The sequence below is a fragment of the Homalodisca vitripennis genome, chromosome X (genome assembly GCF_021130785.1).
Source record: "Homalodisca vitripennis isolate AUS2020 chromosome X, UT_GWSS_2.1, whole genome shotgun sequence".
Taxonomy (NCBI): domain Eukaryota; kingdom Metazoa; phylum Arthropoda; class Insecta; order Hemiptera; family Cicadellidae; genus Homalodisca; species Homalodisca vitripennis.
In genome coordinates this window covers 141,807,146-141,833,480 of record NC_060215.1, presented here as the reverse complement: position 1 = coordinate 141,833,480, position 26,335 = coordinate 141,807,146, and the positions used below count along the sequence as shown (strand labels likewise).

The window sequence follows — 26,335 nt, the reverse complement described above, 5'->3', positions numbered from 1 at the left end:
TAAAAATAATATAATATTCTTTTGAAATACCGTACAACTTTTAATGAACAAGAATTAATAGTAAGACTTGCTAACTTTAGCTTAAGCAATCTTTCATTGAAATCTAATAAACGTTATGTAGACCAATTTGTGTATATTTTAAACATATATTTTTGTACATTTTAGAAGTTGGTAATTTTACTCTATTAGGATTAATTTTCTCTCTTTGCTCGGCTTTGCATTAATATTATGTTTATCTTTGCTATTTTTTCCTTTTTCTTAATGCCTTTCACATCCTCATTTTCATCGCATGATAAATTTCATGAACCTTTATCGATCTTTATAATATTTTTGTAGGAGATAACACTATTCTTGAAGAGCCTCCTTTGGAGGACAGAAATCAAAGTTTTGATGCAACATCAGAACTTACCAAGCCCGATAAACCCAGTGATGAAAAATCTTCTTTTGATTTCAATCTAAAAAAGTCAGAGATCTTGAATGCCATAGCTGGGTCTCGTTCTTTTTTTAACACAGATTTTATACGGTCCAAAAGTATTGATTTAGGTAATGGTGCAAGCATAAGAAACAAAGTGTCAGAGAATATTCTACCCATAAAGGCGGCCCTGAAAAAGGCTCTACGTGGTTTTGCTCCTGGAAGAAAAGCTTGCTTTCCCAACAAACTGACAAATACAGTGGATCCAAGTGTGCTAAACAAATCTTGGAACAAACTAGACATACGTTCCTTGGATCTTGCCCATGTGGAAATTTATTCTCACAAAAATTACAGTGCTCTGAACGCTGTCATGCCTCAGGCATGTGCTACGTCTTACAACGAACAGCAAGGTACTCTAGATCAGAGTAAAATTTCTCAAAAATCTGGATCCGAAGGAGATGAATCCTTACCCGATTCAAAATTTGGTTCCTGTGAAGAAATAAAAAGTTTAGAGCCAAGTGAATGCGATTCGATGAGTCCACTAGGGAGTTACTGTCGAGGCAGGAGTAGGCAGGGCTCTCATGATAGTTATTACAAAACACCCAAGATTATTTTTGTAAAAAATAAGTTTACAACTCAGCACAGTAGTCAGGCATCTTTTGGTGACCCCAGTAGAACGTACTGTTCCTGTGAGACTAAAGATTACACTTACCATATCATAGATGACCCTGAGATTCTTTCCCACACCCCGGTTTCCGGTATCCAGAACTCTAGAGCCAAGTATCCGTCACCTCCGACACCCTGCCCTCATCCCCCCACCCGTAGGACCCAGTCCGTCTCCCATTGTCTAGACATGACTCGACTGTCCCCTCCTTATATAGATCCCGGCCCTCCCCGTCGCCACCGACACAGCATCTCCGGCCAGATGAGCTACTTTAGACTTAGCAGCTACGGGATGATGCTACACGCGCACAAGAGAGTCGGCAGTGCCAGCAGTCTCTTCTCCACTGCAGTCATCAGTGGGTCCTCCAGTGCTCCTAATCTTCGGGACATGATTCCAAACTCAGCATCTGTCACAGGTAAACATTTCCATTGAATTTGTTATGCACGGATTGGCAATTTTATTAAATAATTGTATAAAAAATAACTAGTGAAATAGATGATCAAGATATTATAATCTTGTCATGAATCAAAATAAAATTGTTTTATTTAAGTTGACTTTTTTATTGCCATGTGTTTTGGATGTATGAATAATTGAATGTATCTTAGGGTGTCCTAGGAATTCTTCAGACATTTTTATGCTCTCTTAGAACAAAAAGCTGAGAAACCTGTCATTGCACTTAGCCCTAAAAAGGCCTTTGTGTTTTCTTCTGAAGTGACAAGAGACTCTGGATGGGTGAGGTTGGGGGTAGGACCGACTCCTGTCAAGAGGAATGTAAAATAAATAAAATAAAAAGAGAGTTTAATAGAAAATCTCTCAATTATGTTTTACAGTTTTATCCTTATCTAATTTTTTTTTAACCAAGTAAATAGTAGTATTTCCAAAATTATATGTTGCTTTTTACTAAAAAAGTCTGTGATTTTGTAAGTTAGATTAATTTATATTTTTTGTTCTGTAAGAGGAGATTCCAGAGCACATCAAATAAATATTGATTCGGAACTGTCAATATTTCACAAATTAAAAAATATTCTCTTGTGTAATAGCTAAGTTTTGATTTTGACATTGTTAAAATAGCACATTTCTGTAGAGCTAAAATGTTTGCACCAATTTAGTTGTTTTATTAAGGTATGTTACCTTTTAAAGCCTAGCAGTTTTATCAGTATCCTCTAAGAACTCTTAGAATCAAGATTTATGAATGCACTATTATTTATGATTATTCCTGTTCAAGCTCCAAACCCAAAAAGCTGTAAATTACCAGAAGGGATTCAATCAAATGCCTTGATTAAATTGCATAATACAAGTTAAAGTACTTTTCTATTGTACTGTAATACTGTTAAGGCTTGATTAATATATTTTACAGCCTTGAATTATATAGAAATGATAAAGCAAAAACAAGAAATACAAGACAGAACAAAATAATTGTAGTAAGCTTCACCAGTGGAGGTGAATGGAGAAACTGTCTTTGCAATGTTTACAGCAGCTATAGACGGTTGTGGAGGAGTGCCGCCCATCAGACCTCTGGAGACACTTCACAACGCTCTCTCTCGCTGCGCCAGTTGGACATGTTCCTGGATCGTATGTCCCACGCTCTGTTGTACCGCACACCAATCTCATCCCCGCCCAAGCACAAGTCTCATGCTCCTCCGCTACAATCTCCTAGCAGCAGTGAGTATAACAGCACAATCCTATTGTTGTTCTCTTCTTCTGGGATAACTCAGTGGTCAGTATGAGCATATGATAACCGAAGGGTCACCGGTTCACTTCTGCCACTGAGCTCACTCTCATGTGCTTTCCTTTGTCGAGTAGACATGTAACTGGCCACCACTGTTGGAATCGTAAGGTTTCCATATGAAGTCGATTAAGTCAAATCTCAGGTACAGTGGTACAATCTACAGAAGTTTCAGTCTTGCTAGTCTGGGCTGATCTTGACACGTTTACGACAACGGCTAATTTCTGGAATTTTTTATATGCCGTCGAATTTTTCAAAAATGGCACAAAAAACTGTGATAGTTTTTTTGTACTTAAACGTCTCAAGTATATCAAGAAAAGTATGTAGGGTTCACAATTTTGCACAAAAAATTATAAAATTATTTCATGATTTTTCAGTGTTTCTCTGTGTACCCCAAGGGGTACCTAAAATTTAATTTACTTTAAAAATTGAGCAATCGTGTACCCAACGGAGTACTTAAAATTCTGAGGTATTTCTTTAAGTGCTGGATCAAATTTAACAAACCACCAAGACAGTCAAACAACAAAAATGCAATAAAAAAATGTATAGTGTACCCCATCAGGCGCATGACATGATTTAGGAAAGCCTGATGTGTATTAACAAAAAACCTTCAGGTGTATTGAAATTGCAGTAATTCGGTAGGCAATGTAATTATAGTAAGTAGTAAAATTTATTATTTCTCTTCAAATTTTATAAAACTTTTTATTATTTACTGTATTGTTATTTAATTTTTAGTATGCTGTATGCTAAAAATATACAACCTGTTAAATTTTCTGTTGGGCTGTGTAATATTTAATTTCTTATGTAAAATTTTTACTTAACTTTTAAAATAGGCCTATTCAAAATTTAAATATGTTTGTAACCCAAACTAGGCTTAATACTAGTTTTTGGAAAACATTGAACTGTGAATATGACAATACTTTTCGTAGAATATTCAGCGTTGTCACTGCATGTAATTGCCTTATGACAATAAAGAGGTTTTATAGATTGATTGATTGAATGGCTATTCAAGTCCTTATTCTTTATTTACATTCTGTTGTACATTATCATAGAGATTAGAGCAAGGATCATGGAAGTGTAGTATGGAAAGGTTTGTCAAGTTAATATAAAACAGTTAGACTTTCATTGTTATTAGTCCATTCATAAAATTCTTATACAGTTTTGGAGTTATTCATTGTACTGTACAAAATAAAAAGAGACAGCTACATGAAAAATGAATGAGGTATAACCGTAAGGTGACATTTTTTAAAATTTTGACATGAAAAAATAATATGACGAACTTGAGCCATGTATACATAATTATGGTGGCCTGACCGACTGTTTTGTTATAATTTGTTGTTGTGTTATATAAAAGGTATGTTATAATGTTTTGTGCAGGTATGGTGTGGAGTGGTCCTCCATCATTTGTCTCCAGCAGTGGTCCATCATCACCCAATGGTCTGTCAGACTTCTTCCAGCGCACCTCTGGTACAGACAGTGGTGAGATGTCGGCCAGCATGACCAGCAATGAAGGGTAAGTCCACTCACTCATCTTGCTTGTAATTCCATCAGTCTTCAGCAGAGAGGTTTTCAGCTGTTTTTAGTTACTGGAGGTTATGAAAAGAATTTTTGGGGTTCTCTTTTGTCTCAGTCATAGTCATAGTCATTGCTTCTTTCCATATGACGACGTACAAGGTACAAATAATAGTGTCATTTTAATATAACTAATAATAATACTATTTTAAATAAATAGATTATTGGTAATAGAACAAGGAAGTGTATTTAAACATAGTACACAATAGTATTATAACTTCTATCTTATCCATCGCAATAATAATTAATCTCAATTTCTTCTTCAACCTTGCATATATCAAAAATTCATAAAATAATACAGAAACAACTTGATTAAATATTAATTTATTTCTTATTTAAATTTTAACAGATCTGTTTCCATTATAAATTTGTTTTGGTAAATGAAATAAATATCCTGCACTGTTGTAGTGTTTTTGTCTTGTTCAATTCAAGATTGTGTTGTTTAACATTTTGTTTCAAACAAATATCATAAGCATTTTATTAGTTTGTTCAGTTGGATCATAAAATTGCTTTCTGTAGCTATTTCATTAAAAATATGTGAAATATGTAGTGTTAATGTCAAGTTCAGAAAGAATGTTTCACAGTGTGTATTTCTTAAATGTTTCACATCTCTCAATGATTTTTTTTTGTAGAACCAATTATCTTTATAAAATATTCATCAAAGTCAAAGTCAAAAATTGAGTAGTATAATTTATTCAATAAGTCATACACAAATGTGTTGTTGAATAGAGTCGAGACAAATAAAAATAACTGTGTTAACATTATATAATAGAAAAGAACAAAAAATAATCTTAATAACAAAACAGAAACCTTGAAATAACTTCTGTTACTCTAAGTTATTATTGATGCTCCATAAATATGTATTATGTAAGCTAAATGTGAGTCAATCAATGATAAATATATATTTATATGTATTTCTGCCACTGAGTCTGATTGTCTTCTCAGATTCAGAAATATATATTATTATATTTACTTAATTCTAAATGGGAGCTGTCCAGGTAGCAACAGACATACGAAATGAAAACTCTAAATATTAATATACATTTAAAAACTATTTGTATACATAATCACCATCCTAATAAAGACACTTATTCCACGATAGCACTCATTTTTCAATACTATCTCTGTAGAAATATGCCACTCCTGCAATATTGACTATCAAACACTTCCCACCCAAAACAATCCAAGACAATCAGGTATGATTGGCAGGTGTGTGGACATGCTTAGTCATGTAAAATCTAAATTTTTGTGCTAAATTTCCCTAACACTTAGTCTATATTCAATTATTGTTAATTTTCTATATTTATGAGATTGAGTGGCAGAGAAGGCTTGACAGCTTTAAATTCGCCTCTTTAATAAAAACATGAAAGGCATCTCTTGTTCTCTAAAGTTTCACAATAACTCCCAAAATTATTTGTTGTTTCTCATTCAAGGAAATCAATGAAAGAATGACTCCCTTAGAGTCCTAAAACACGGTAGCCGTTACCTTTCTTGCCGATTGCATTTTAAAACAACTTTTTTGGTTTGTTGGAGAATTTTTGTGTTCCCATTCCATTGACTGTATTTTTTGTTTCACAATTGACATGCCTCACCCAAGTCTCATCCACAAGTCGCTTACTTCGTTTAAAGTTTGTTTTGACAATGGAAGGATTATGAAGGAAACGGAATTTTCTATAGGTTCCTGATTTTCCACCATCTTGTTTCTGCCCTGACGATTGCCATGTACTATTGGCTTTTGGTCAATTTCACTGGCTGGACAGTTCAGTGCAAACACTTGTTTTTTTTACCAAGTGCATGTTTTAGAAATTGTGTGAATGGAGTTTACACACAACTTTGTTTGTTGTGCTTCCTGATTTATATGTCACATCACTCTGGTATGATTTGTTTATCTTAACACATTCGAGTCTACGCTCCATTGTTTAAACCCCCGGCCGCCGCTCGAGCGTGACTCGAGCACAGCTTTGCCGATTTATATACGGAGTTGCTCGAGTGATATTCGAGTGCCGTCTGCTGCATTAGAAAGCCAGCTTTGATGGTTAGTTCAGAAAAATTCCGCTAGGCGCTACTCCGTCATACCCGCTTGAGGCTTTTGTTTATCCACTGACGTGGCCTGGCGCGTCGTCAGTCTGTCTACGACAACAATCATTTTTTTTAGCATTTGAATTTTTTTTTTGCATTTAAAATTATTTGTAAATATGTATATAGTAAATGCCTTTAAAAAAATTGAAATTACTTGTTTTATTTATTCAAAAGTTAGTTTTCAAGTAACACAAGACATGCGGGAGTTTTGAAATTTAAAAAACAAATTAATTAGATTTTATAGGAATACAGTTTTACATATCAATTTAAAGAGGAAAGATAGAACTTTCAAGAAAATATAATATCATATACATAATATTTAACAGTTTTCTAAAAAAAAATCTAAAAACCAATTAATTTATGCAGACCAGGCTATAAAAACAGCAAATAGCGAGCCAGACTCCAATGTGTTAACCTATATTTTAGTTACGTGTTTATGTTAGTTATTCGCCAGAGGAAGAGATTATATTGTAGATCTCAAAAAGTAATGTTACTGATTTCTTGTATCATCAAACAATGGAAAATGTCTGAAAAAATCCTGCTTCTTTCAAAATGAATAACATTGTTGTTATTTTTGTCATAATCTTCAATTAAGGTCAGTACAACAGCCAATCTCTTTTATTGTGCCTGTCTTCCTTTAGCATTTTGGGAATCCACATAGCACAAAATTTGTAATGAGTAAGATTTATACCATAATTTTGGGCACTATAAACTTCATGAAATGGTTTGAAAATTTTCTGAAGGTTCCACAATAATGAGGCAATGGTTTTCACAAATCCTGTCATCGATTTCCATCACTGTCACAAGGCTAATCCAAACACTGTGGTATATTGACTCAACAGAAAAAATGTTCCTAAGCGACATTCCAGTTATTTAAATTTGCTAAATTTAGATTTTTATGCAATGATGCTTTTTCCAGGAATGGACTAATGGGTCCTCCGGAAAGTAACTTTTATGGACACCGAGACAGCATTGAGACTGCCGATCTTTACACTTATCCTCTCCAACAGCTGCTTCAGGGAACTGGTAAGTTGTGGATATATGGCAATACACAAGTTAAACCTTTAACTGTGAATTTGTGAGTGTTGACATATATTCAACAATATATCCGTAGCAGGTAAAACTAATGTTTCTTTTGAAATAAGAAGAGCTAAGTTCTACACCTCGTATTATTTTACTATTCAAACTTTTATGACAATGACTAGAATAATACCAAAAGATGGTCCTAATAAAAGTTGCTTAGACTCAGATATATAATTTTTTTAATCGCAACAATCACTGTTCTAAATTAATGTTCTACTCACTAATTCTACAAAACTAGACATTAAAATGTTTTTCACTTAGTAAATCAGTCATCATTTTTTTTTTCTTGTAAAATTTTGTGTTTGAAATGACCTATACTCAAGTACAACTGTTAGTGCATTAAAACAATACGAGTATCTGTACTTAGTTAACTCTAAATGAATATTTTGTATAAATTTTGAGGATTTCACTAGTTTCTTGCTTACTATTTTTTTTTTACATAATAGTAAAAACAGCACTGTACTCTCCATTATATTACGAGACCAGCACATTTAAATGCGATTAAAGATGTTAGAAGTAAGAAAAATAGTTGGACTTTCAAAAAATGTTGATATGTTTTAAGCTAATTTGTTTTTATTAGGGTGATGTGTGGTCGCTGACCAATGGGACATCTTTATACACATATATTTAAATACTTCTCAGGTACCATATTTAGAAGTTTTATCAAGCATTTAAATATCCAGAATAATGCCTTATCCAGAAGCGTAGGGGTCATTCAACACTTCAGGGTCTATCTTTGGATTTTAAAAACTATTTTGATTTGTGCTAGTTTTCATCTTCATATAATGATTTTGGTGATTTCTAAAAACTTTTCTTTTTAATATCAGTTGTCTTGCAATTTAATATTACAGTTTTAACATAGCAACCACTTTGAAAGTATTTGTTTTATAGTTTTTGCTTGATGCACTTATATCTTAACACGTTCATGATGACGACAAATTTCTAGACAGCCTTAATGAACTTTTTATATGCCATTAAATTTTTTAATAATAATGGCAAAATAGCGTAATCTTTTATTACGTTAAACATGTTAAGTATAACAAGAAAAGTATGGAGGCTTCACAATGTTGAAAAAAAGAATTATCTCTATTTTTTCAATGTTTCTCTGTATACCCTAAGAGGTATCTAGAAAGTTAATTTACCTAAACAATTAGGCATTCATGCACCCGATGGGTTACTTGAGACTCTGAGGTATTTATTTAAGCACAAATTTAACAAACTACCAAGACAGGCAAACAACAAAAATGTAATAAGGACTCCATGTGTACTCTTTCATAATGCATGTTGTGCATTATGAAAGCCTGGTGTATACCAGATCGGGTACACGATGGCAGTTGTGGTGTGTACCAGATTGGGTACACGATGGCAGTTGTGGTGTGTACCAGATTGGGTACACGATGGCAGTTGTGGTGTGTACCAGATTGGGTACACGATGGCAGTTGTGGTGTGTACCAGATTGGGTACACGATGGCAGTTGTGAAAGATCGCGTGTACTTGATGGGGTACAAATCATCATGAACGTGTTAACAGTACAAACAATAATGGAAAATCAGAATGTTATAATTAAACCATTTAACAATGTTCATAACATCTCTTTTGCTTATTTTTAGTTAATAAATATGGTAGTGTAGATTTTAAACATAATTCGGGTTGTATACATTTTCTACTAGTTTTCAGCTCAAGGAACTTTTGACGCATAACTTGTATCTTGTCATGTACTTTTAACTATGACGCTAACACTGTTCTCAATGACTATGTGGATAAGGAACATTGTCTGTGTTCTTTATAATTTTATAATTTTTCAAGATTATTGTACTTATAACTCTCTGCCAGGACCTGTGGACAGCGGAGAATCAACACCAGTATCGGTTGGGTCAGAGAAATGTGCCTTAGAGGATGCAAGCTCTGGGGATTGTATCCACCGGTCAGTCAATGAAACAATTATTGGCGAGGATGAGGATGAAGAGAAGACACTCACAGGCTACAGGAGGGAGGAGAACCGGCCTCGGCTCGCAGAGATAAGATGGACCAGGAATGACGATCCAGTCCAGGTCTTTTGAGTTATAACATAAATTATTTTGTCGTATTCATTTCAAATTTGATAGGGAATACAAAGTATCAGACATAATTAGAGATGGCTTTTAGTAATTTCTTTATAAAATTGAAATTCTGTAAATAAGAGTAGTACATCAGATGTAGATTTCTAGTGCCATCGGTGGTTCTTTGGGGTTACCTCACATGTGGAGTCAGTGGAAAATTTTTAAGTAAATGCACATATGCTGGAACTACACATCTTACGTTTTCATGCTTTAAAGGATTTCTTGGAGTTAAACTTTGCTTTTTAATTTAGCAGTAAAACATATTTTGCTTTTTGGAAACTTCCTTTTTAGCTCTTCTCTTTTTTATTTGTTTAGCCCGCCTTTAGGTAAGCCGGCATTACTATTCATGTTAAATTGTCTAATATGCCCAATTTTAGACCAAGATAAGCTTGAATTTTTCAGGCGTATCATTTTAGTTCTTTTACACATTCCTAAAGATACGTTTTCAAATATTACATAACATTTAGCATCATTTTGCTGTATTTGATTATGTTTGATGTAATGTTATTCAGATTCAAAATAAATTTATATAAATTTTTTCTTGGCCCATGTGCACTAGCATGTGCAGTTCACATAAATTAACTATACAGGGTGGTAAAAAAGTCCCTCACGGGCTTGATAATTCCCAAACTATTACAGGTAAAGCAATAAAAAATCTACTTTTTTAAGTAACTACCATTCTTTTGTCATGTCAAGGGGATGGCTCACGTAGAGTCAGAAGGAAATCTTAAATGAGAGCATAGGTCGAGTAGTACATCAAATTAAAGGTCTTTATTAGTAGAGTACAATACTGCAAAACTGACCTCAAAAGGTTCATTCTTTAAAATATTACGCTGGATTAAAGTTTAAAACATATACAATGTGATTCCTGTTCTAGATGGTTTAATATTCTTGTCTTGGCTCTAGTTGTGAAAGTTAAACTTAGTAAGTGAATACTGAACTTAAGAAATAGTTTTTAAGGTAATTAGTTCACATCCAATGGAAGATAGTCTACAAGGAGTTTGGCAAAAACGTTAACTTAAGCATAGCTCAAGATGTACATAATTAAAAAGGTGTTGTTTAGAAAAAATGAATGATGAGGGGAAAAACCTGATATCAGTTATTAGAATAAAAAGTTCTTTTTTAGGTTGGGCTATGGACTTTACTTTAGGTACATCTTCCATTACACTTTAAAACAATGTACAGACTTTTTCAACACCCTGTATATTGTATCTATTTACATTTTAGGCTGACAATACCAGTGTGTGAACATCTCAAAACAAATATAAAACTATAACAATAACGGTGAATACATGACTGAAAACAATACAACAATATTAACTATCGCGCGCACGCGCGCACACACACACACACACAAACACATGTATTATACATACATAAACACAATAATATTAATTCTACCTTGTGTATTTGCTATTATATAGATTTTGAGTTTAAGTTCAATACTGTATATAATTCGTGGTATTGTTCTTAAGCCAACCAGCCGACGGTCATTGACCATGGCTTAAGTGCGGCACCTCATTGTGGAACAAGAGACATTTTCTGCATTTAATTTAAGTATTAAAGTTCATATTTGTAAATATGTTTACAATGTTCCAAAGACAACAAATGGTTTAATAAAGCACTTTTCTAATCTATTCTATTCTAATATTAATTCTACAGAAAATAAACTCTGAAATTTTTAAAACATTTGTAATACATTTTCATAAATATCCAACAAGCCTTGATAATTGTAGATACATTAACATAATAATTATGTTGAATTAATCACCATATTTCTAAAAACTTTCTTTAGTTTTGTAAAGCTGTAAGTTGCATCATGAACATTTGTCATATTTGCATAATTATTGAGTATCTTTACTGACATATAATTAAGTTGTATTTTTAGATACCTCTCATTATGCTACCCCATGTTATGTAAACATTTATTTACAAAAATGAATGTGTGGGTGTGATGTATGCATACCTCTATGTAACATCTGAAAACGGGTATCCAACATGAAGTGAAATGCCTATCACTGTTGGAGAAGCAGCTTGCTTACAAAAAGAACGTCTTTGATAAAACAACTCCTAAATATACCTCTTCATAGATGTTTGATGTTATATTAATTCCACAATAAGAATTTATTCTTCCGAATACCTTCAGGTCTGTTCTAAAAAAAGGATAATGCTTTTTCACAAGTTTATTTAATGCTTTTAGGTTAAGAGTTTGTTATGTGTTACTTAAAGCTTTGTGTGAACTTTGTACAGAAGTTCTCCCACGGCAGATTCGAGTGCAGCGAGGCCATCATGGAGCTGCCGTCTCAGTCGGAGGAGATGAGTGAGAGTGAACTGATATTCGATGAAGAATTGCCATCATCTCCAGTCAGCTATCACTCGGACGCATGCAGAAAGAAGAAGAGCAAACTGACAATGACTGACTCCGGTCTTATGTCCTCTAGATTTTCAGCTGTCGCCGGCCGATCTGGTTCCTTGTGCGGAGGCGTTTTTGTAATGGAACCTGAAATATTGCCTGAGGAGCCATCCGATCAAAAGAAGAAATCTAAATTTGAAGTTAACAGAGCAGATGACTGCAGCAGATGCAGCGAGAGTTTTGATTCAAAGAGAAACAACAAGTTTGAAGTAAGCAAGACAGGTTCTGACGACGTATTCATATCTCCTAAAATGAGAATGTTTCACTCTCCAGAGCCTCACTCAACAAGTAGTCCAGAGAGTTCATCTCCAGTACTGACTCTCGCCTCGAGCGTCAAAGACAGTAGCTCCATCTCCCGGGGCTTTGTAGTCCCTGAGTCTCCCAAGAATCAGTAACCAACTCAGTTGGCAAACCAATACACAACTAAGATGCCTTTATAATCAAGTATTTTTTATATAAAACAAACTACTATTAGGATAAAGAAAGCTTGTGATATTAAATTACAGAAAGTATATTGCACATTATTGCCGGTCAATGTAGAACTTTTAGAGTTTATCTTGAAATACTTCTTTTAGGTAAAACTAGAGACATAATATTTTTCATATCTTATTTTACTGACTACGGTTATGTTTACTGGGTCATAATATCTAAATTTGATTTCCTTAGCATCAGGCAATCTATTTTACTCATTTTAGTAACTTTGAAATAGGAGAATACTAAGAATAAACCTCTTGATAAAATATCAACATTGGAATTGAAAATAATTTTGTTGGCTAACAATATTTTTAATTATTATAAATTGACATTTTAATTAGAGTTAAGAAGTTAAATTAATGTTTTACTGTTGATGTGTTGCAAATTTTTATTACTTGTTTAACTGTCAGGTCTGTCTACTGTACAAAGACAAATTCAACTTAGTAGCCGTTTGTAGTTATAGGTGAATGGTGCTATCTGAAAACAATATATAAGATACTAAGTGTGCATACTTTTACAATATGTGATAGCACTATGGCAATTTGGTCAATTTCAAAATATTTTCGAAAATTTAAGCCACACTTTTTAAATCTGTTATTTGGTATGAGTTAATAAATACATCAGCAAGGTACATGTCATAATATGTGATACATCAGATAAAATACATGCTATCTGTGATGCCACATGCCATAATGCTATCAACCCTGTGTTTCCTCCCCACCAATACCACAGAACAGTTCCACTGGGGTACATCAGCAAATAAGAGAACAACTCAGTGTGTAAATAGCCCCATTCAAAAGTAACTGGCAGACTGTCTCTTTATCAACCATTCAGTTGTCACCCAGACAGGTACTAGGAACCAACCAGGATCTGTCTAAGAAATCGTACACACTAATTATTTATTGATTTGAAATTCATTTATAAACAACATTGAACATTCTTTTTATAAGCAATAAAATCCGGAATACATTAATAAAAATTTATAATCAAATCTCTAAAAATAAATCTAACAAGTGATCCATTAAATAATCATGATTTACTTAAAAAGAAGAAGATATGCTCCAAATGTTCTGTCATTAAAAATATTTTTACGTGTTACATAATTTTTGCGGTGCATTATATTTTAAGCTAATGTACGGTGTTTGTAAACTAAGATACTGTAGTAAATAACCATAATAGTGTTGTACAGAGATAATATGTGATTCAATTTTAAAAGGGAACATAATATAGTTTGTTGAATATGAATTCCTTAATTATTTTGGTATTTTAATTTTTTAATCAATATGTTTTAATTATTTATATGACCAATGTACACGGGTTATTAATAGTAAGTTATCAGGTTGATCTTGCTCCAATTACGTTCTTGATAAAATCAATTTTATTATAAAAATAATCATTATTATTGTCGTTACATTTATTGTAGTTTATACTGAACGGTATTATTAGGTTAGAGATTGATTATGTTTAGAGTAGAGCATTGATAATATGGGTTAGTTAGGACCGGAGCCCTTCCAAATTATCTGGATTCTCAAAACGAACCCATAAAATTTCAGTATGTCTTCACCAAAAACCTTGCTAAAATCATCTGTAACTCACTGTAATGGTTAATAAATCCATTACTATAATATGATTCTAACATGTTTTACTATAGGAAAATAATATTCTTCAGATCAGCATTACCTTAATGATTGAGTCATTTTATTTTGTTAAATTGTTGATGCTCTACTGTACTGTATTTCCAAATATTGTTTGGTAATACATTTGTTTTACACTTTTTTAGTCAACCATAATACTTTATGCAGAATAATACTCTGTTTATTTGTAAAAAATCAGTGTTTGTTATCAGTTTTAATTGATTTATAATACTTCTAATTGCTGGTAATAAGTGAGATCCTGTTTATTGTAACATTTTGAGTTGTAATAGAATAAATAATTTAAATAAAGATGAATTTTATGCAATTGTTTGTCTTGTTTTTATATTGAGGTCGTGTGTATTCAGTTTTTGGTTGGGTAAATTTTTAATATTTCAAAACACTCCTTTAAGATCTATTATCTTCCCTGAAAACAAGAAAAATAGACAAGTTTTAAACAATTACTTTACAAGGAATCATAGACATTTAAAGTAGTGATTTCAGACAATTTAGTAACTAGGCTCAATGAACAAATACTGAGATATACATTTTTACTACACAATATCTACTTCTTCTGTATATGAATTATGTAAACAAATATCGTATCTGAAAATGTAGTATGGCTTAAGGAAATGTCATCTTTTATATAATATAATATATAAGATATTTTTCTGTGGGCCTGATTTCAAAATCACCCGAACTATTACCTTAAATGTTGACTATTCTTTGTGAAAGAATGAAATGAATTTGTTCTCTCTCCTTTATTCAGGAAAGATACCTTAAATGGCTGTGATTAAAAACTACAATATTTAAAAAAAATTAATCCAACTGAAAAATGTTTGCACCATCTTAATAATACCCCTTCATACTTTCATGTATAATAGTGAAATTTTTGTCAATTTAAAGTCAATATTCTTTAACTTATTGATTGTGGACAATGTTAAGTAATGTAGCATGGTGTTGGCACGCGAGGTGACCTATGTTAAAAAAAGCGGCTCTTCTCCAAATTTGTAGCTTTAATATGAGCTCAGCCATTGAAGGAGAGCATTGTCTTGCCACCTGTTGTGCTGGTCTAGGGGGACAGTTTGGCAACGTTTCAGATCCGCCAGTGGAGACATGATGTCCGTTGGTGGCATGCACTACGACCAACGTTGAAAACAGAATATTCCCAAAGTTCCCAAAGTTTTGCGAAGACCTGTGATGCAATACAACACTCACATGAAGGGGGTCCAAATGATGGCTACTACCTACTCTTTTGAGCGCAAAACTCTCAGATGCCAGATTTTTTCCCTCTTGTAGATAATGTTTTTCATTTACATTCTGTGTAAAATAGTCACATTTTGTGTGAACTAACTCAATAACCTCAATGAAGCAGCTTCCACTGGATGGACTACATTATTTAACAGAAATTACTTCACTGATTTCAATCAATATTAATACTTGGACATCTGTTGACATTTTAGCAACATTGAGGTTCTTACTTTGATGAATAATCATTATATGTCACCAATATAGGTACACAATTGTAAGCATTTTTAGCACTCAACATGTTAAAAAAGTATGAAAATTACTTAATCCCATTAGCTACTACCATAAATGAAACATTTGGTGTTCTCTGTAACAAAAATATTTTAATGATGAATCAAATTTAATTTTGAATACTTAGCTAGTGGATCTGTTGTGAGAAAAATATCTGGTTTTTATTTTTTGAATTCTAACATTATTACATAATTGAGTCTGAGAATTAAAAAGAATATTTGTAGTACAACAAATACTTATGTTTTATATTTTACTGATACCCGTTTGATTTAAATAGTTGAATGGGAAAAGATAAACTAAAATCTCACACACAGAGACATGATATGAAAATTTGCCAGTGCTCTATTTAGGTGATTCTTGATCATTCCTATCCATTATCGTAACAATTTCTAACCCTGAGTCTTTTTCAAACGTGTTGGATTTTAAGCTTGAATTCATTTAACACTAAGATGTTAATCAAACTGAACATTAATGTTAATTTGTATTCACAATTTAAACTTTTATTTGTAAATCAGTACCAGGATTAGGTCCTGATAAAGCAATGGATATTGTCACAGTTGGAATCTCATCTCTGATGTAGTTTTGTTATAGCTAACATCAGAATGATTTTTTAAATAATTTACATAAACATAATAATAATTCAATAAATATGGGGTAAAAAGATGTAATAAAATAATAAAAAGAAGATTAAACTTCTGTTTTTACTTCCAACATTAATTTAAAAAATTTTAACTCCATATATTATTTTTAAATGTAATAGTTTATCGAATCATTAATTAATTTTATATATGTTACGAAAGCGCTCTTGCAAAAATAAACAACGTCTATGTTGCAATGGAACTATACCAATCAGAACATCTTTACGTCCAATATTACCCAAAGTAAAACACCCCAGTAAATTATCCTGAAAATAATTGTCAAAAAATTCTCATTTTCATTAAGACAAATAAATAAATACAAAAGGAAACTTTAGTGTAACTATTGGGACTTGTACTGAATTGGTTTCAAACTTTCAATTTCTATTTTCATTACATATCAAATTCTAACTTTACATAAATTGTTTGAATAATACATAATTATATAAAATAACAACAACAAAAAAACAAATTAAGGAATACAAGTAATACTGATCAAATTTAGATGTTAACTAGGATAGGCAGATAAGTGATCAAGTGTGTAGTGTTACGAGGACATTTCTCTGTGTACAGTCAGTCAGCTGAAGTACAGAAGCAAGGAGTAAGAGTACTAACTATGAGTATTTTAAATAGTTGGACTTGCACTACTTCTCCAATTAGGTAATAGTGTATTACATCACTGGTATTGAAAGTGGTCTTTTCTGGTACTCAGTAGTGTTAACTGAGTGAAACGACAGTCGTGTGGAAATATGATGAAGGACTGGTAAAACACTTGGTATAGTTTATGAATAATTTTAAATAATAATCGTAATAATTCGTTATGCAATTAATACAGCTTTGCACTATAAAAATAAGCATTCTTCCTTTCCCTAAATGACTAAAACAAAAAAACTCAGGTTTTAAAAATTAACCCTATAAACGTCAAAAACTTACCAAACAGCAGACTGATTTATGTCCTGCAGATATTCACCAACTCCCTTATAGAGTGCACTTATCAAACCCAAACCCCACATTATTATATAGGGTGATCCACAACAATATGCAGAAACTGTGGGAGCTCATTCTACATGTAAAAATAATGAAAAGAGTTTATATAAACATGGGTCCGGAAATGCTTCGTTAGCGAGTTATGGCTAGCGAAAGATTTCACCCAGAATTTAGATCACCATGTAAAATGAGATCTTCCTGAAATTCTGGTAAGGTAGATTAAGGGATGAACTCAATTGTTTCTTATGGTTTTTTAACCTGACAAATTGAATGAAACAGGTCCAAGAACTGAAAGTTAAGTAGTTTTTGAGAAAATCTGTCAAATACAAAAAAATAAATGGAGTGAGAAAACACATTTTTTCATATTTGGGCAACAATAACTTTGATATTTCACCAAGAAATAGATAAAACCTATTGAAATTTATTCTGCACAATTCAGTGTAAAGTACACAGAAAGCGAATAGTTTTTCATTAAATGAATTTCTATTCATATCAGTAAAGGAAAAATAATTGGAAAATATTAATTTAAAGCTATTCAGCCAAGTTACATTAAATTTTCAAAAATGTCTCTGCCGACTTCAATGAATTTTTCTGCTCATTAAAGGATGGTTCATTTTTATTTCCGTACTCCAAAAGGGATTTTCTTTAGCTGCAAAAAGCTTCATTGTATGTGTAACTAGCGCCTCACAGGAATTTACTTTGACCTCGTAAACTTTCTCTTCATGTATCTCCATATGTAAAAATCCATCAGTGTATGATCTAGTGACCTGGCTGGCTAGTGTATAGGACCTCTATGACCTATCCATTTATTTGGAAACTGTTGATTCAAGTAGGTGGAAACAATGTTTGAAAAATGTGGTGATGCGCCATCATGTTGCAAGTAAAGGTGGCGTTGTGTTGCAAGAGGAACATCTTCAAGCAATAGCGATAATTCTTCTTGATATTCAGTAAAAAACATGATAAAAAAGCTAAATTACATGTACTAAAAAATAAATAATTGGTATTACATAAAATAAAATTGTGAGTTAATATTGTACATAACATAGTAATGTACTGGCGCGGATCGTGGCCATGCGAGGAATCGGTCATAACATGATGTGGTGCGAGAGAGATGGACTGTTCTGATTTAAAAAACAAACAAAAACCATGCATTGATTAAACTATTTTTAAATATCTTTTACTAAGATATCCAATATCCAATATAAATTGTATACAATTTTAAAGTGGAAGTTTCAAGCTACAAAAAACAAAAAATAGTTTTTTGGCTGAAGTGTTTCACTTCAATAAATACATTATTCTAAAGATTATATTACATATTAGCATTGCACTGTTTATTTAGTGGACAATGACAAAATTTCCAGTAAATCATTTGTTTTATTGGTTTCATAGAAGTATGAATTTGCATAAATATTGTTTAGCCGTTTGATGTAATAGTTTTGTGTTATAGGAATAATTGTAACGGTTATTAATTTACAATGCCTCTCAAAGTGAGGCTCTTTAAAAAAAATTTTATTAACTCACTTTCTTGTGTTAAGTACAATATTCGAAAGCAATTTTTAACTAACTTCATGAAGGCCTAGATACATAAATTTAAGACACGTCTCAGATCGTATCTACAATAAAAATGCATTGTTTTATAGAAGATAGTCATGTTCCTTCAATTAACAGATTGTTCATAGCCAACCCTTTTTGAAACAACAGTCTGGTTACGGCTTAACTCATATTTCTTCTCAGATTGGAGAGTAATTAAAAGAAATGAATTATTTCGAAGCTTTAAACTGAAATTAAAATTTAGGCAAAAATTACAAGCTAAACTGTACGTCTTTATTTCCATTGTACTGGAAAATTGCGCACTTTTGACCCCGTTCTTTTTTTAAGGAGTTTAGAAAGTAATTATTGATTTATTCTATTTAGGTAGACACAATTAAAATATTTATGGTGTCAAAATGTAATAGTAATTTTCTCATTTTACCACCAAATTACAACAATTATTTTTAATTGCAATAAAATAAATGTATTGACAAATTAGTTTCTAGGAACTCGTCAACGGAGGAAATAAATAAGGCATTAATAAATATGATACATTAAGTTTATTATGCAAAATATTTTTCAATTTACAGTATCAAAACATTGTTCAGAGGTTTTAATTACAGTGTTTAAATATTACACTTCATACAGTAGTTAACTAGTATTCAATTGTATATGATTATGATTAAAGTTTATAATTACATTGTTTAAATATGTTATCGTACACATATTACACACTATACAAACAACAGTAATATAGATTAATAGCTTTATAACAAATTAAAAATCAAACATACAACTAATTGGTAAAATTTTATCTATTTTTAATATTAAGAACATATTTTCTACTGAAGTAAAAACAAGTTTTAACAACTGGTCTTTAAATTTTCATTTTAAGGAAATTAACTTAAATTAAACCAGAAATTTTAAAACCTTTACTACTAATTGTTACTTTTAAAATGCCATAAAAAATTTAAATGTGGTTAAAACCTATTTTTTGTGCAAACAGTCCAATCAGTTGAAATTCGTGTTATACAATTTAACTTTTGTGCTATTTTACTATCATTATACCCGTATCTTAAAGAAATATTATGTAACTCTATGGCCTTCCTGTTCAACATTTTGAAGTTGTCTCCTCTTCTCTTATTTATTAAAGTGGTGAATAGACCATGGTACGACCCCATAAAAATAACATGAAGTGATGCAGTTATAACATTTTACTTCACTAAAAAGTTAACCATTAGTGCTTAAAAAGACCAGTATGTGATGTGGATTTTGAGCTGTTTCCTCCTCAGCTGATATAATCCTAACTGTATCAAAACACCAGCTGGGATGGACCACCTGATGCCTCCCTGAACATTTTATTTCCATGCTCAGCAACTGACATTGCTTTTCCCCTACTGGTTGGAATTAATTGACATCTACTTGGTTTTTATTTAAGAATCATGTAAATTGTACCTACCTTTTAAAAATCTGAAACAAATGTTACTTAATTTTACTGTAACGACTATAATGACAATAGTTGTACAAAAAAACTAATTTTTCCAATAACTTTTTAACATTTCTCCGATTATATTTCAAGATAAAACATACCGGTATTTATGTGTTATAGTTAGGAATAAAAAGGATGTGTTTTATTATTTATTATTATTTTTAACATAACGAAATAATATGTTTGGGAATGCTGACTAAGCTCTCAGAACTAAACGTCAGTTGGTGAAATATAGCAAAGCTCCTGTGCTGCTAGAGTTTGTTCACATGTTCCTGATAGGAAGCAGCACTGAAAAGGTAGCTACAATCAACCGTAAACTAGTTTAAAAAGAAGTAAAACTATGACACAGTTCAGTCTAAATCTGAATCCTTTTGAACTGTACCAGTGAGACTGGTGTCCGATACGTAGACCGTATGAGCTGTACCAGTGAAACTGGTGTCCGATACGTAGACCGTATGAGCTGTACCAGTGAGATTGGTGTCTGATACGTAGACTGTTTGAGCTGTACCAATGAGACTGGTGTCCGATACGTAGACCGTATGAACTGTACCAGTGAGACTGGTGTCTGATACGTAAACCGTATGAGCTGTACAAGTGAGACTGGTGTCCGATACGTAGACCGTATGAGCTGTACCAGTGAAACTGGTGTCCGATACGTAGACCGTATGAGCTGTACCAGTGAGATTGGTGTCTGATACGTAAACCGTATGAGCTGTACAAGTGAGACTGGTATCTAGCATGTGGACCGTATGAGCCCTAGAATGCAGATTTCAAAAAACCTCGACTTGAGCACTACACCTTAAGAGTGGTTCACACAAATTGGATAAAATATGGTCACAAAAGTGATTTACTATTTTTCCAGAAATGTACAGCTAAAAAACGTTTTATTGATGGAGTACGAGTACAAAATCACTAGAAATACTATTTTTTGAAACTATTAGTGAACATTTACAAGTGTTTACATTAATAATAATTTCCCATGATCATCAGTTATGAGGAGGTATAATAATTACTTTCACAAATTATGCTTACTTTTATAACTCTATTAAAATTATGTAAATATAACTGAGCTAAAATTCTTTGCCCTATTGTTACTCATAAAAGTAACCAAAACAAATAAAAATTCTTTCAAGAGAGGAAAAAAAACGTAACCTCTATTAGTACTACATTTACAAACTATTAAACTATTGTTACACAAAACACTAGCATAAATAATAAAACATAAACATTATGAACTCAATAATAACTCTTTCAGGGCTGACTATGGTAAAATATTTAAATATTTGTGAATGCTTGGAAAATATAATACGACTAGTACACAAAATTCATAGTATTTGTTTAGTATCAAGACTAGAGCACTTCTTGTTGAGATATAAATTGTAATATTATGTATGTTACTAGTATACATAGGAAGTTTAGTGGAAGCCATTTTGTTTAAAATAAAATTCTTAAAATATTATCACGGTTTCAAATACATTACAGAATTATCACAATAAAGTATTCACAGGTTTACAATTCTGAATAACTCTAAAGGGGTCGAATACAATTCTTATAGAATTGAATTCTAATTCATGCAGTATTATTATGGAAGATATTAAGGCACTTTACAAAAAAGTGTTATAAATAAATTGAAGTTGTGATGTTGAATTGAGAAACACTGGTGGATGGAGATTCAGCAGTTGGCGAGATTGCTGGTGATGATTTGCGATCTTTTAATGTCATCCACATCCTCCAGTTCCTCAAGCAGATGACTGCCCTCAACATCAGTCTTGGACTTGGAGAAGAACCTGTGCAAAACATCACACTATTTAATATTGATATAAAACATGCACCACTTCATTCATTAAGTTAACATGAATGAAAGTAAGTTGGGAAATGTTTTATGAGTACATTAGTATTTCGAGGCACAAAGATAATTTTATAATTCGTATAAAATAGAGTTCTTTTAGAGCCTGAGGAAACCCTTGCGACTCCTAGATATAACAATAGTACTCGAGATGAAAAATGAAAGTAATGTTGACAGTCTGAATCTAAACATAGAAACTTAACGATTATTTCTACATATTGTTTTCATGATGCCAACAAATCACACAAAATAAAAAACCTTAAATATAGCTTGCAGTTTTACTTTTTATTTATTTTTTTTTTTCCTGGGGCGGCCTACTGCCATGCACTTAAGCCTCTGCAGTTTTATTACTTTTATCTAAGCCTTTTATTTTTGACTAATGTGGGAATAGCTGTGTATGATTTACAAATTAAAAATCTCATTTTGCTTGTGTGATTTTTTAAATTAGAAATTCAAGTTATTTTCCTAGTGTTATATCATGGCATGATATGTAATTTTACATCTTTATACCATGTAATACGGATGGAGAAAACGTTGGATACGAAAAAAAAGCACTTTACTCTGTAATGCCATAACATAATCCTCAAATGACTGGTACTCTTTATGGAAAACACTGTCAAGAAACAAGTACAAAAAACATAATGTTGATAAAGAACTAATATTAATTATTACTGAAGATGTGCATCATCTGGAATTTTGAAATGAGAGATATCGATCCGGGGGCCAATAATAAATCATGCTTATAGCCAAAAAAACCAAAGTTCAAATTATTAAAATAGAAGTAAACCAGTTTGACAAAACCATTGTTAATGACTACGATTTATAATACGACATTTTAGACCCCACAATGTTTAATTATGGCTGTCAGCTAAAAACATCCCTGTATACTGAGTGTAAAATATCTCCAAGCCAAGCCACTAAAAATAAGAAAAATTCTATCGAAAAATACAGTTAAGATGGTTTAGGTTTTATTTTTAAAACATCCAATTTCCAAACCAACAGGATAAGCTCTAGGATTTCAAGACCTTGGTGTGTGTGCTGTATTCCTGCCATTCACTATATGACTAAAACCTTGTATGCTGACTCTTCGACACATTAGTTACTTTAATATATCCTGACTGAGATATGCAGTCATTTAAGACTTTTGGAATAAGGTTAAAAGGGAAACCAAACTGTTCATGGAAGGAAAATATCAACATATAAGTCTTAATCAGTTCTGTGTTTATTTCAAGATATTAAAAATTCTAAAAACCACGTTTACTTAGGAACAAATATCGGTTACAATATTTTAATTGTAAGCAAATTAAAAATAATTTTTATTATACAAAGTATATAAAAAAAAGTGTTTGAATTGGTGTTATCAAAAAAGAAGAGTGCGTTATGTCTGTGAGATTTATTATCCTTCAAATTAATTCCCTTTTGATGCCACACACTTCGCTCTATGTAGTTTCAACTGCTCGAAGTAAGTTTGGAAGTCGCTTCCTCGAACCTCGAAAAGTTGATGTATCATATTTTATTGTTTCTTCGCAACATCTTGAATCCAGCATCCTTTCAACTGACATTTGACTTGGGGGAACAAAAAATGTCAAGTCATTTTAAGACCACTGGATGAGATCTTGAGCAGCAGCAGCGCTTTGGGACAAACTTTGCAAAAACACGTTTTATGTCCAAATTGGACAAAATTTGTGAAGTGAACCCAACATTTCTAAATCCTCACGATTTCTTCCACTTAATCGGTTGTCTTCCGTCACTAATTCATGCGATTTTTGATTGTTTTTATCACATTGACTCGTCCTGGGCACACCGCTTATCACTTTTAACACTAAAATAACCAAAATACAAATTTGCAAAACTTTCCCCATTTACAATTTCTTTGCAGATATTTTAAAGCTTATTCCATTTGATTCAGTTTTTTTTAATTTGAGACATGAGAGACTTAAATGTTGAACAAAGGCTTTTACAAGATTATAAAACAATACAGTTATATTTTATGAACATTCCCAAGATAGGTCCTGAATAAAACCATACAGTATTGTAATACAATAATCAATAAATAAAACACAAACAATTTTCTCTTTCCAAGTTAGGATAATAATTTTTTTTACAAACAATTAACAAATTACATACCTTATCAGTACTCCAATCATTATTATTATTATTATCATGAGGTTTTCCGTCTGTCAAGTCAGCATCTGACATAGACCTAAATATAGATAGAAAATCACAATATCAGTATTTAAGTTGAGATGATCACATTAAGCCCCGGCTTTACGCTCACGGTAATCCTCAAGCGATGCAAACTACGATTCTACTCCCCTTCAATGTACATTCATAAAATACTAGGACACTGATGTTTACAAGAGACCCCAGGTAAGACTCGACATTGCAGGTTAATACATAAGTGGCCTAAAATCACATCTTTTGTTGATTAATATTTTGTTATATTGTAACTTTATGGTAAATATTCTGTTGATTTCTATTTAACATCCATTTAAAAATAGTTGATAATCATGAATTAGTTTCTAAAAACACTTTCGTTAAAATAAAAATTTGAATTTTAACGTTACTACTTCAGTTTTGTTTTAGTTGTACCATCTTCAGAAGCTATCATAAGACATAAAACTTTTACTCATCAGAGTGTGTCATAATACAAACTACGACACTTAAACGCACAACATGTAATAAATTTGGAATAAATAGTACACAACACATAAAAGCAAATTCTGAATGAATAATCTAAACACACAAGAAACATTGTTGTGTTTGGTCAAACATACAATAATTGTCTTGTGGCAGTCCAACACGAGTAAGACTTAAGAGCCTATGTAACATTCACAACAAAATGAATTTGGAGTAATTTTAGAAGTTATTTCAAAGATATCATTTAATTTACGCTTTGCACAAGTTTAAAAAAAATACTAATTTAGATAGAATTTATCTATTTTTCTTTTAAAATAAGAAATTGGTATTCTTATTTGTAATTTACTATAAAAATTTCACTAGGAAACTCGTGACATACCAAGAAAAGTAATGATATTAATATAGCATGGGTTCTAAGTTAACAAGTACTTATCAAACATAGAATAATTATGACGATAGCCAAACACTTGTATTGTTTATCAAATTTATTTATTTTGGTTTCTCTAACAATGTGCAAAATCAATCTCCAACAGAACATTCTTGAATTAATAATTCAAAAGATAATTAAAAAAATTTAGCCACATGAAATTTTGGCAAAGTTTTCACAAAATAATACACATTGAGAGGAATGTTCAATAAAAAAATCTGTTATATTTTGAAACTAATTATCTTATGTAATTAAGCAATGGACATCCCTATTTCAAAGTTAAAATTTTAAGACAACCGTGCAACGAATTGTCAGATTCCACCCTCTCACCTCTTTGGCAACGCACATTGGGCTTTACCCAATGGTAGCAACCGGACTCAGCAATGCAAATTATTACTCACAAGAAAATGTTAGCTTTAAAACATCTAGAACTTACACAAATATTATTTTTAATTAAAAAATATTAATTTTAAGCAATTTAAAATAAGAAATTTTTATTTTAAAATTCTAATTTGTTTTTTGACAATACACTTTAAATAGGTGGACCCCCTATACCAGTAAAAGAATCCTAATCATGCAACCACTGAAACCGGTATGCCGGTTCCATCTGAGTAGAAGTAACAACCAACATTACATTACACATTGATGAAAACTCTGTTATCAGGCCTTTAACACTGAATAAATGGCTGGTAAGAAATTGGATTATAGTTCAATATTATAAATAATGTTCAATAATATTTAGTGATGTCTTCCTTAGAAGTTTTAAAGTCATGATTGGTAACTTTTAGCAAGGCTAAGAGGAGATATAAAAATTTCCAAAAAAAACCCTAAATTTAAGTATTTGACTATCTGAAATGACAATAACCATTTTAAAATTAATATAACTATTTAACTGTTATAATGTTTACTTGTGATTGATGCAAACACTGACTATCTTAAAGCAAAACTCCATACATATGGTACACTTCACAAAACACAAACAGAGGACAAAACAAGAAAATTCACACCAGTAAAATCTGATTGTATCCATTATCCACCAATAATTAGGACGTTTTCACATATGTATGTATGTATATATATGTGAATATA

The 26,335-nt window shown here is 31.8% G+C and overlaps 3 protein-coding genes across 7 annotated transcripts in view; 1 reads left to right on the top strand and 2 right to left on the bottom strand.

Moving 5' to 3' along the window:
- The window catches only part of LOC124369935 (inositol hexakisphosphate and diphosphoinositol-pentakisphosphate kinase), a 159,246-nt gene extending 144,765 nt beyond the window's left edge, over positions 1–14,481 (top strand). Inside the window, 7 exon segments of the mRNA XM_046828136.1 lie at positions 337–1,491; positions 2,554–2,612; positions 2,615–2,738; positions 4,180–4,315; positions 7,373–7,479; positions 9,370–9,587; positions 11,886–14,481. Of these exon segments, the coding sequence (XP_046684092.1) occupies positions 337–1,491; positions 2,554–2,612; positions 2,615–2,738; positions 4,180–4,315; positions 7,373–7,479; positions 9,370–9,587; positions 11,886–12,443 (2,357 nt within the window). The 3' untranslated portion in view covers positions 12,444–14,481.
- A 4,904-nt stretch (positions 14,482–19,385) lies between these two features.
- Positions 19,386–26,335, bottom strand: part of LOC124369931 (copper-transporting ATPase 1) — a 173,379-nt gene continuing 166,429 nt past the window's right edge. For 4 of the 5 annotated variants that reach the window (XM_046828130.1, XM_046828131.1, XM_046828134.1 and 1 more), the window contains one exon: positions 19,386–22,120. In XM_046828130.1, the coding sequence (XP_046684086.1) occupies positions 22,006–22,120 (115 nt within the window). In that variant the 3' untranslated portion in view covers positions 19,386–22,005. Of the gene's footprint in view, positions 22,121–24,306; positions 24,383–26,335 lie in introns of all 5 variants that reach the window. The other variant, XM_046828132.1, reaches the window with a different exon arrangement.
- On the bottom strand, positions 20,684–21,073 carry LOC124369642. Its single transcript, XM_046827694.1, has one exon. The coding sequence runs from the start codon at positions 21,071–21,073 to the stop codon at positions 20,684–20,686; it is 390 nt and encodes a 129-aa protein (XP_046683650.1).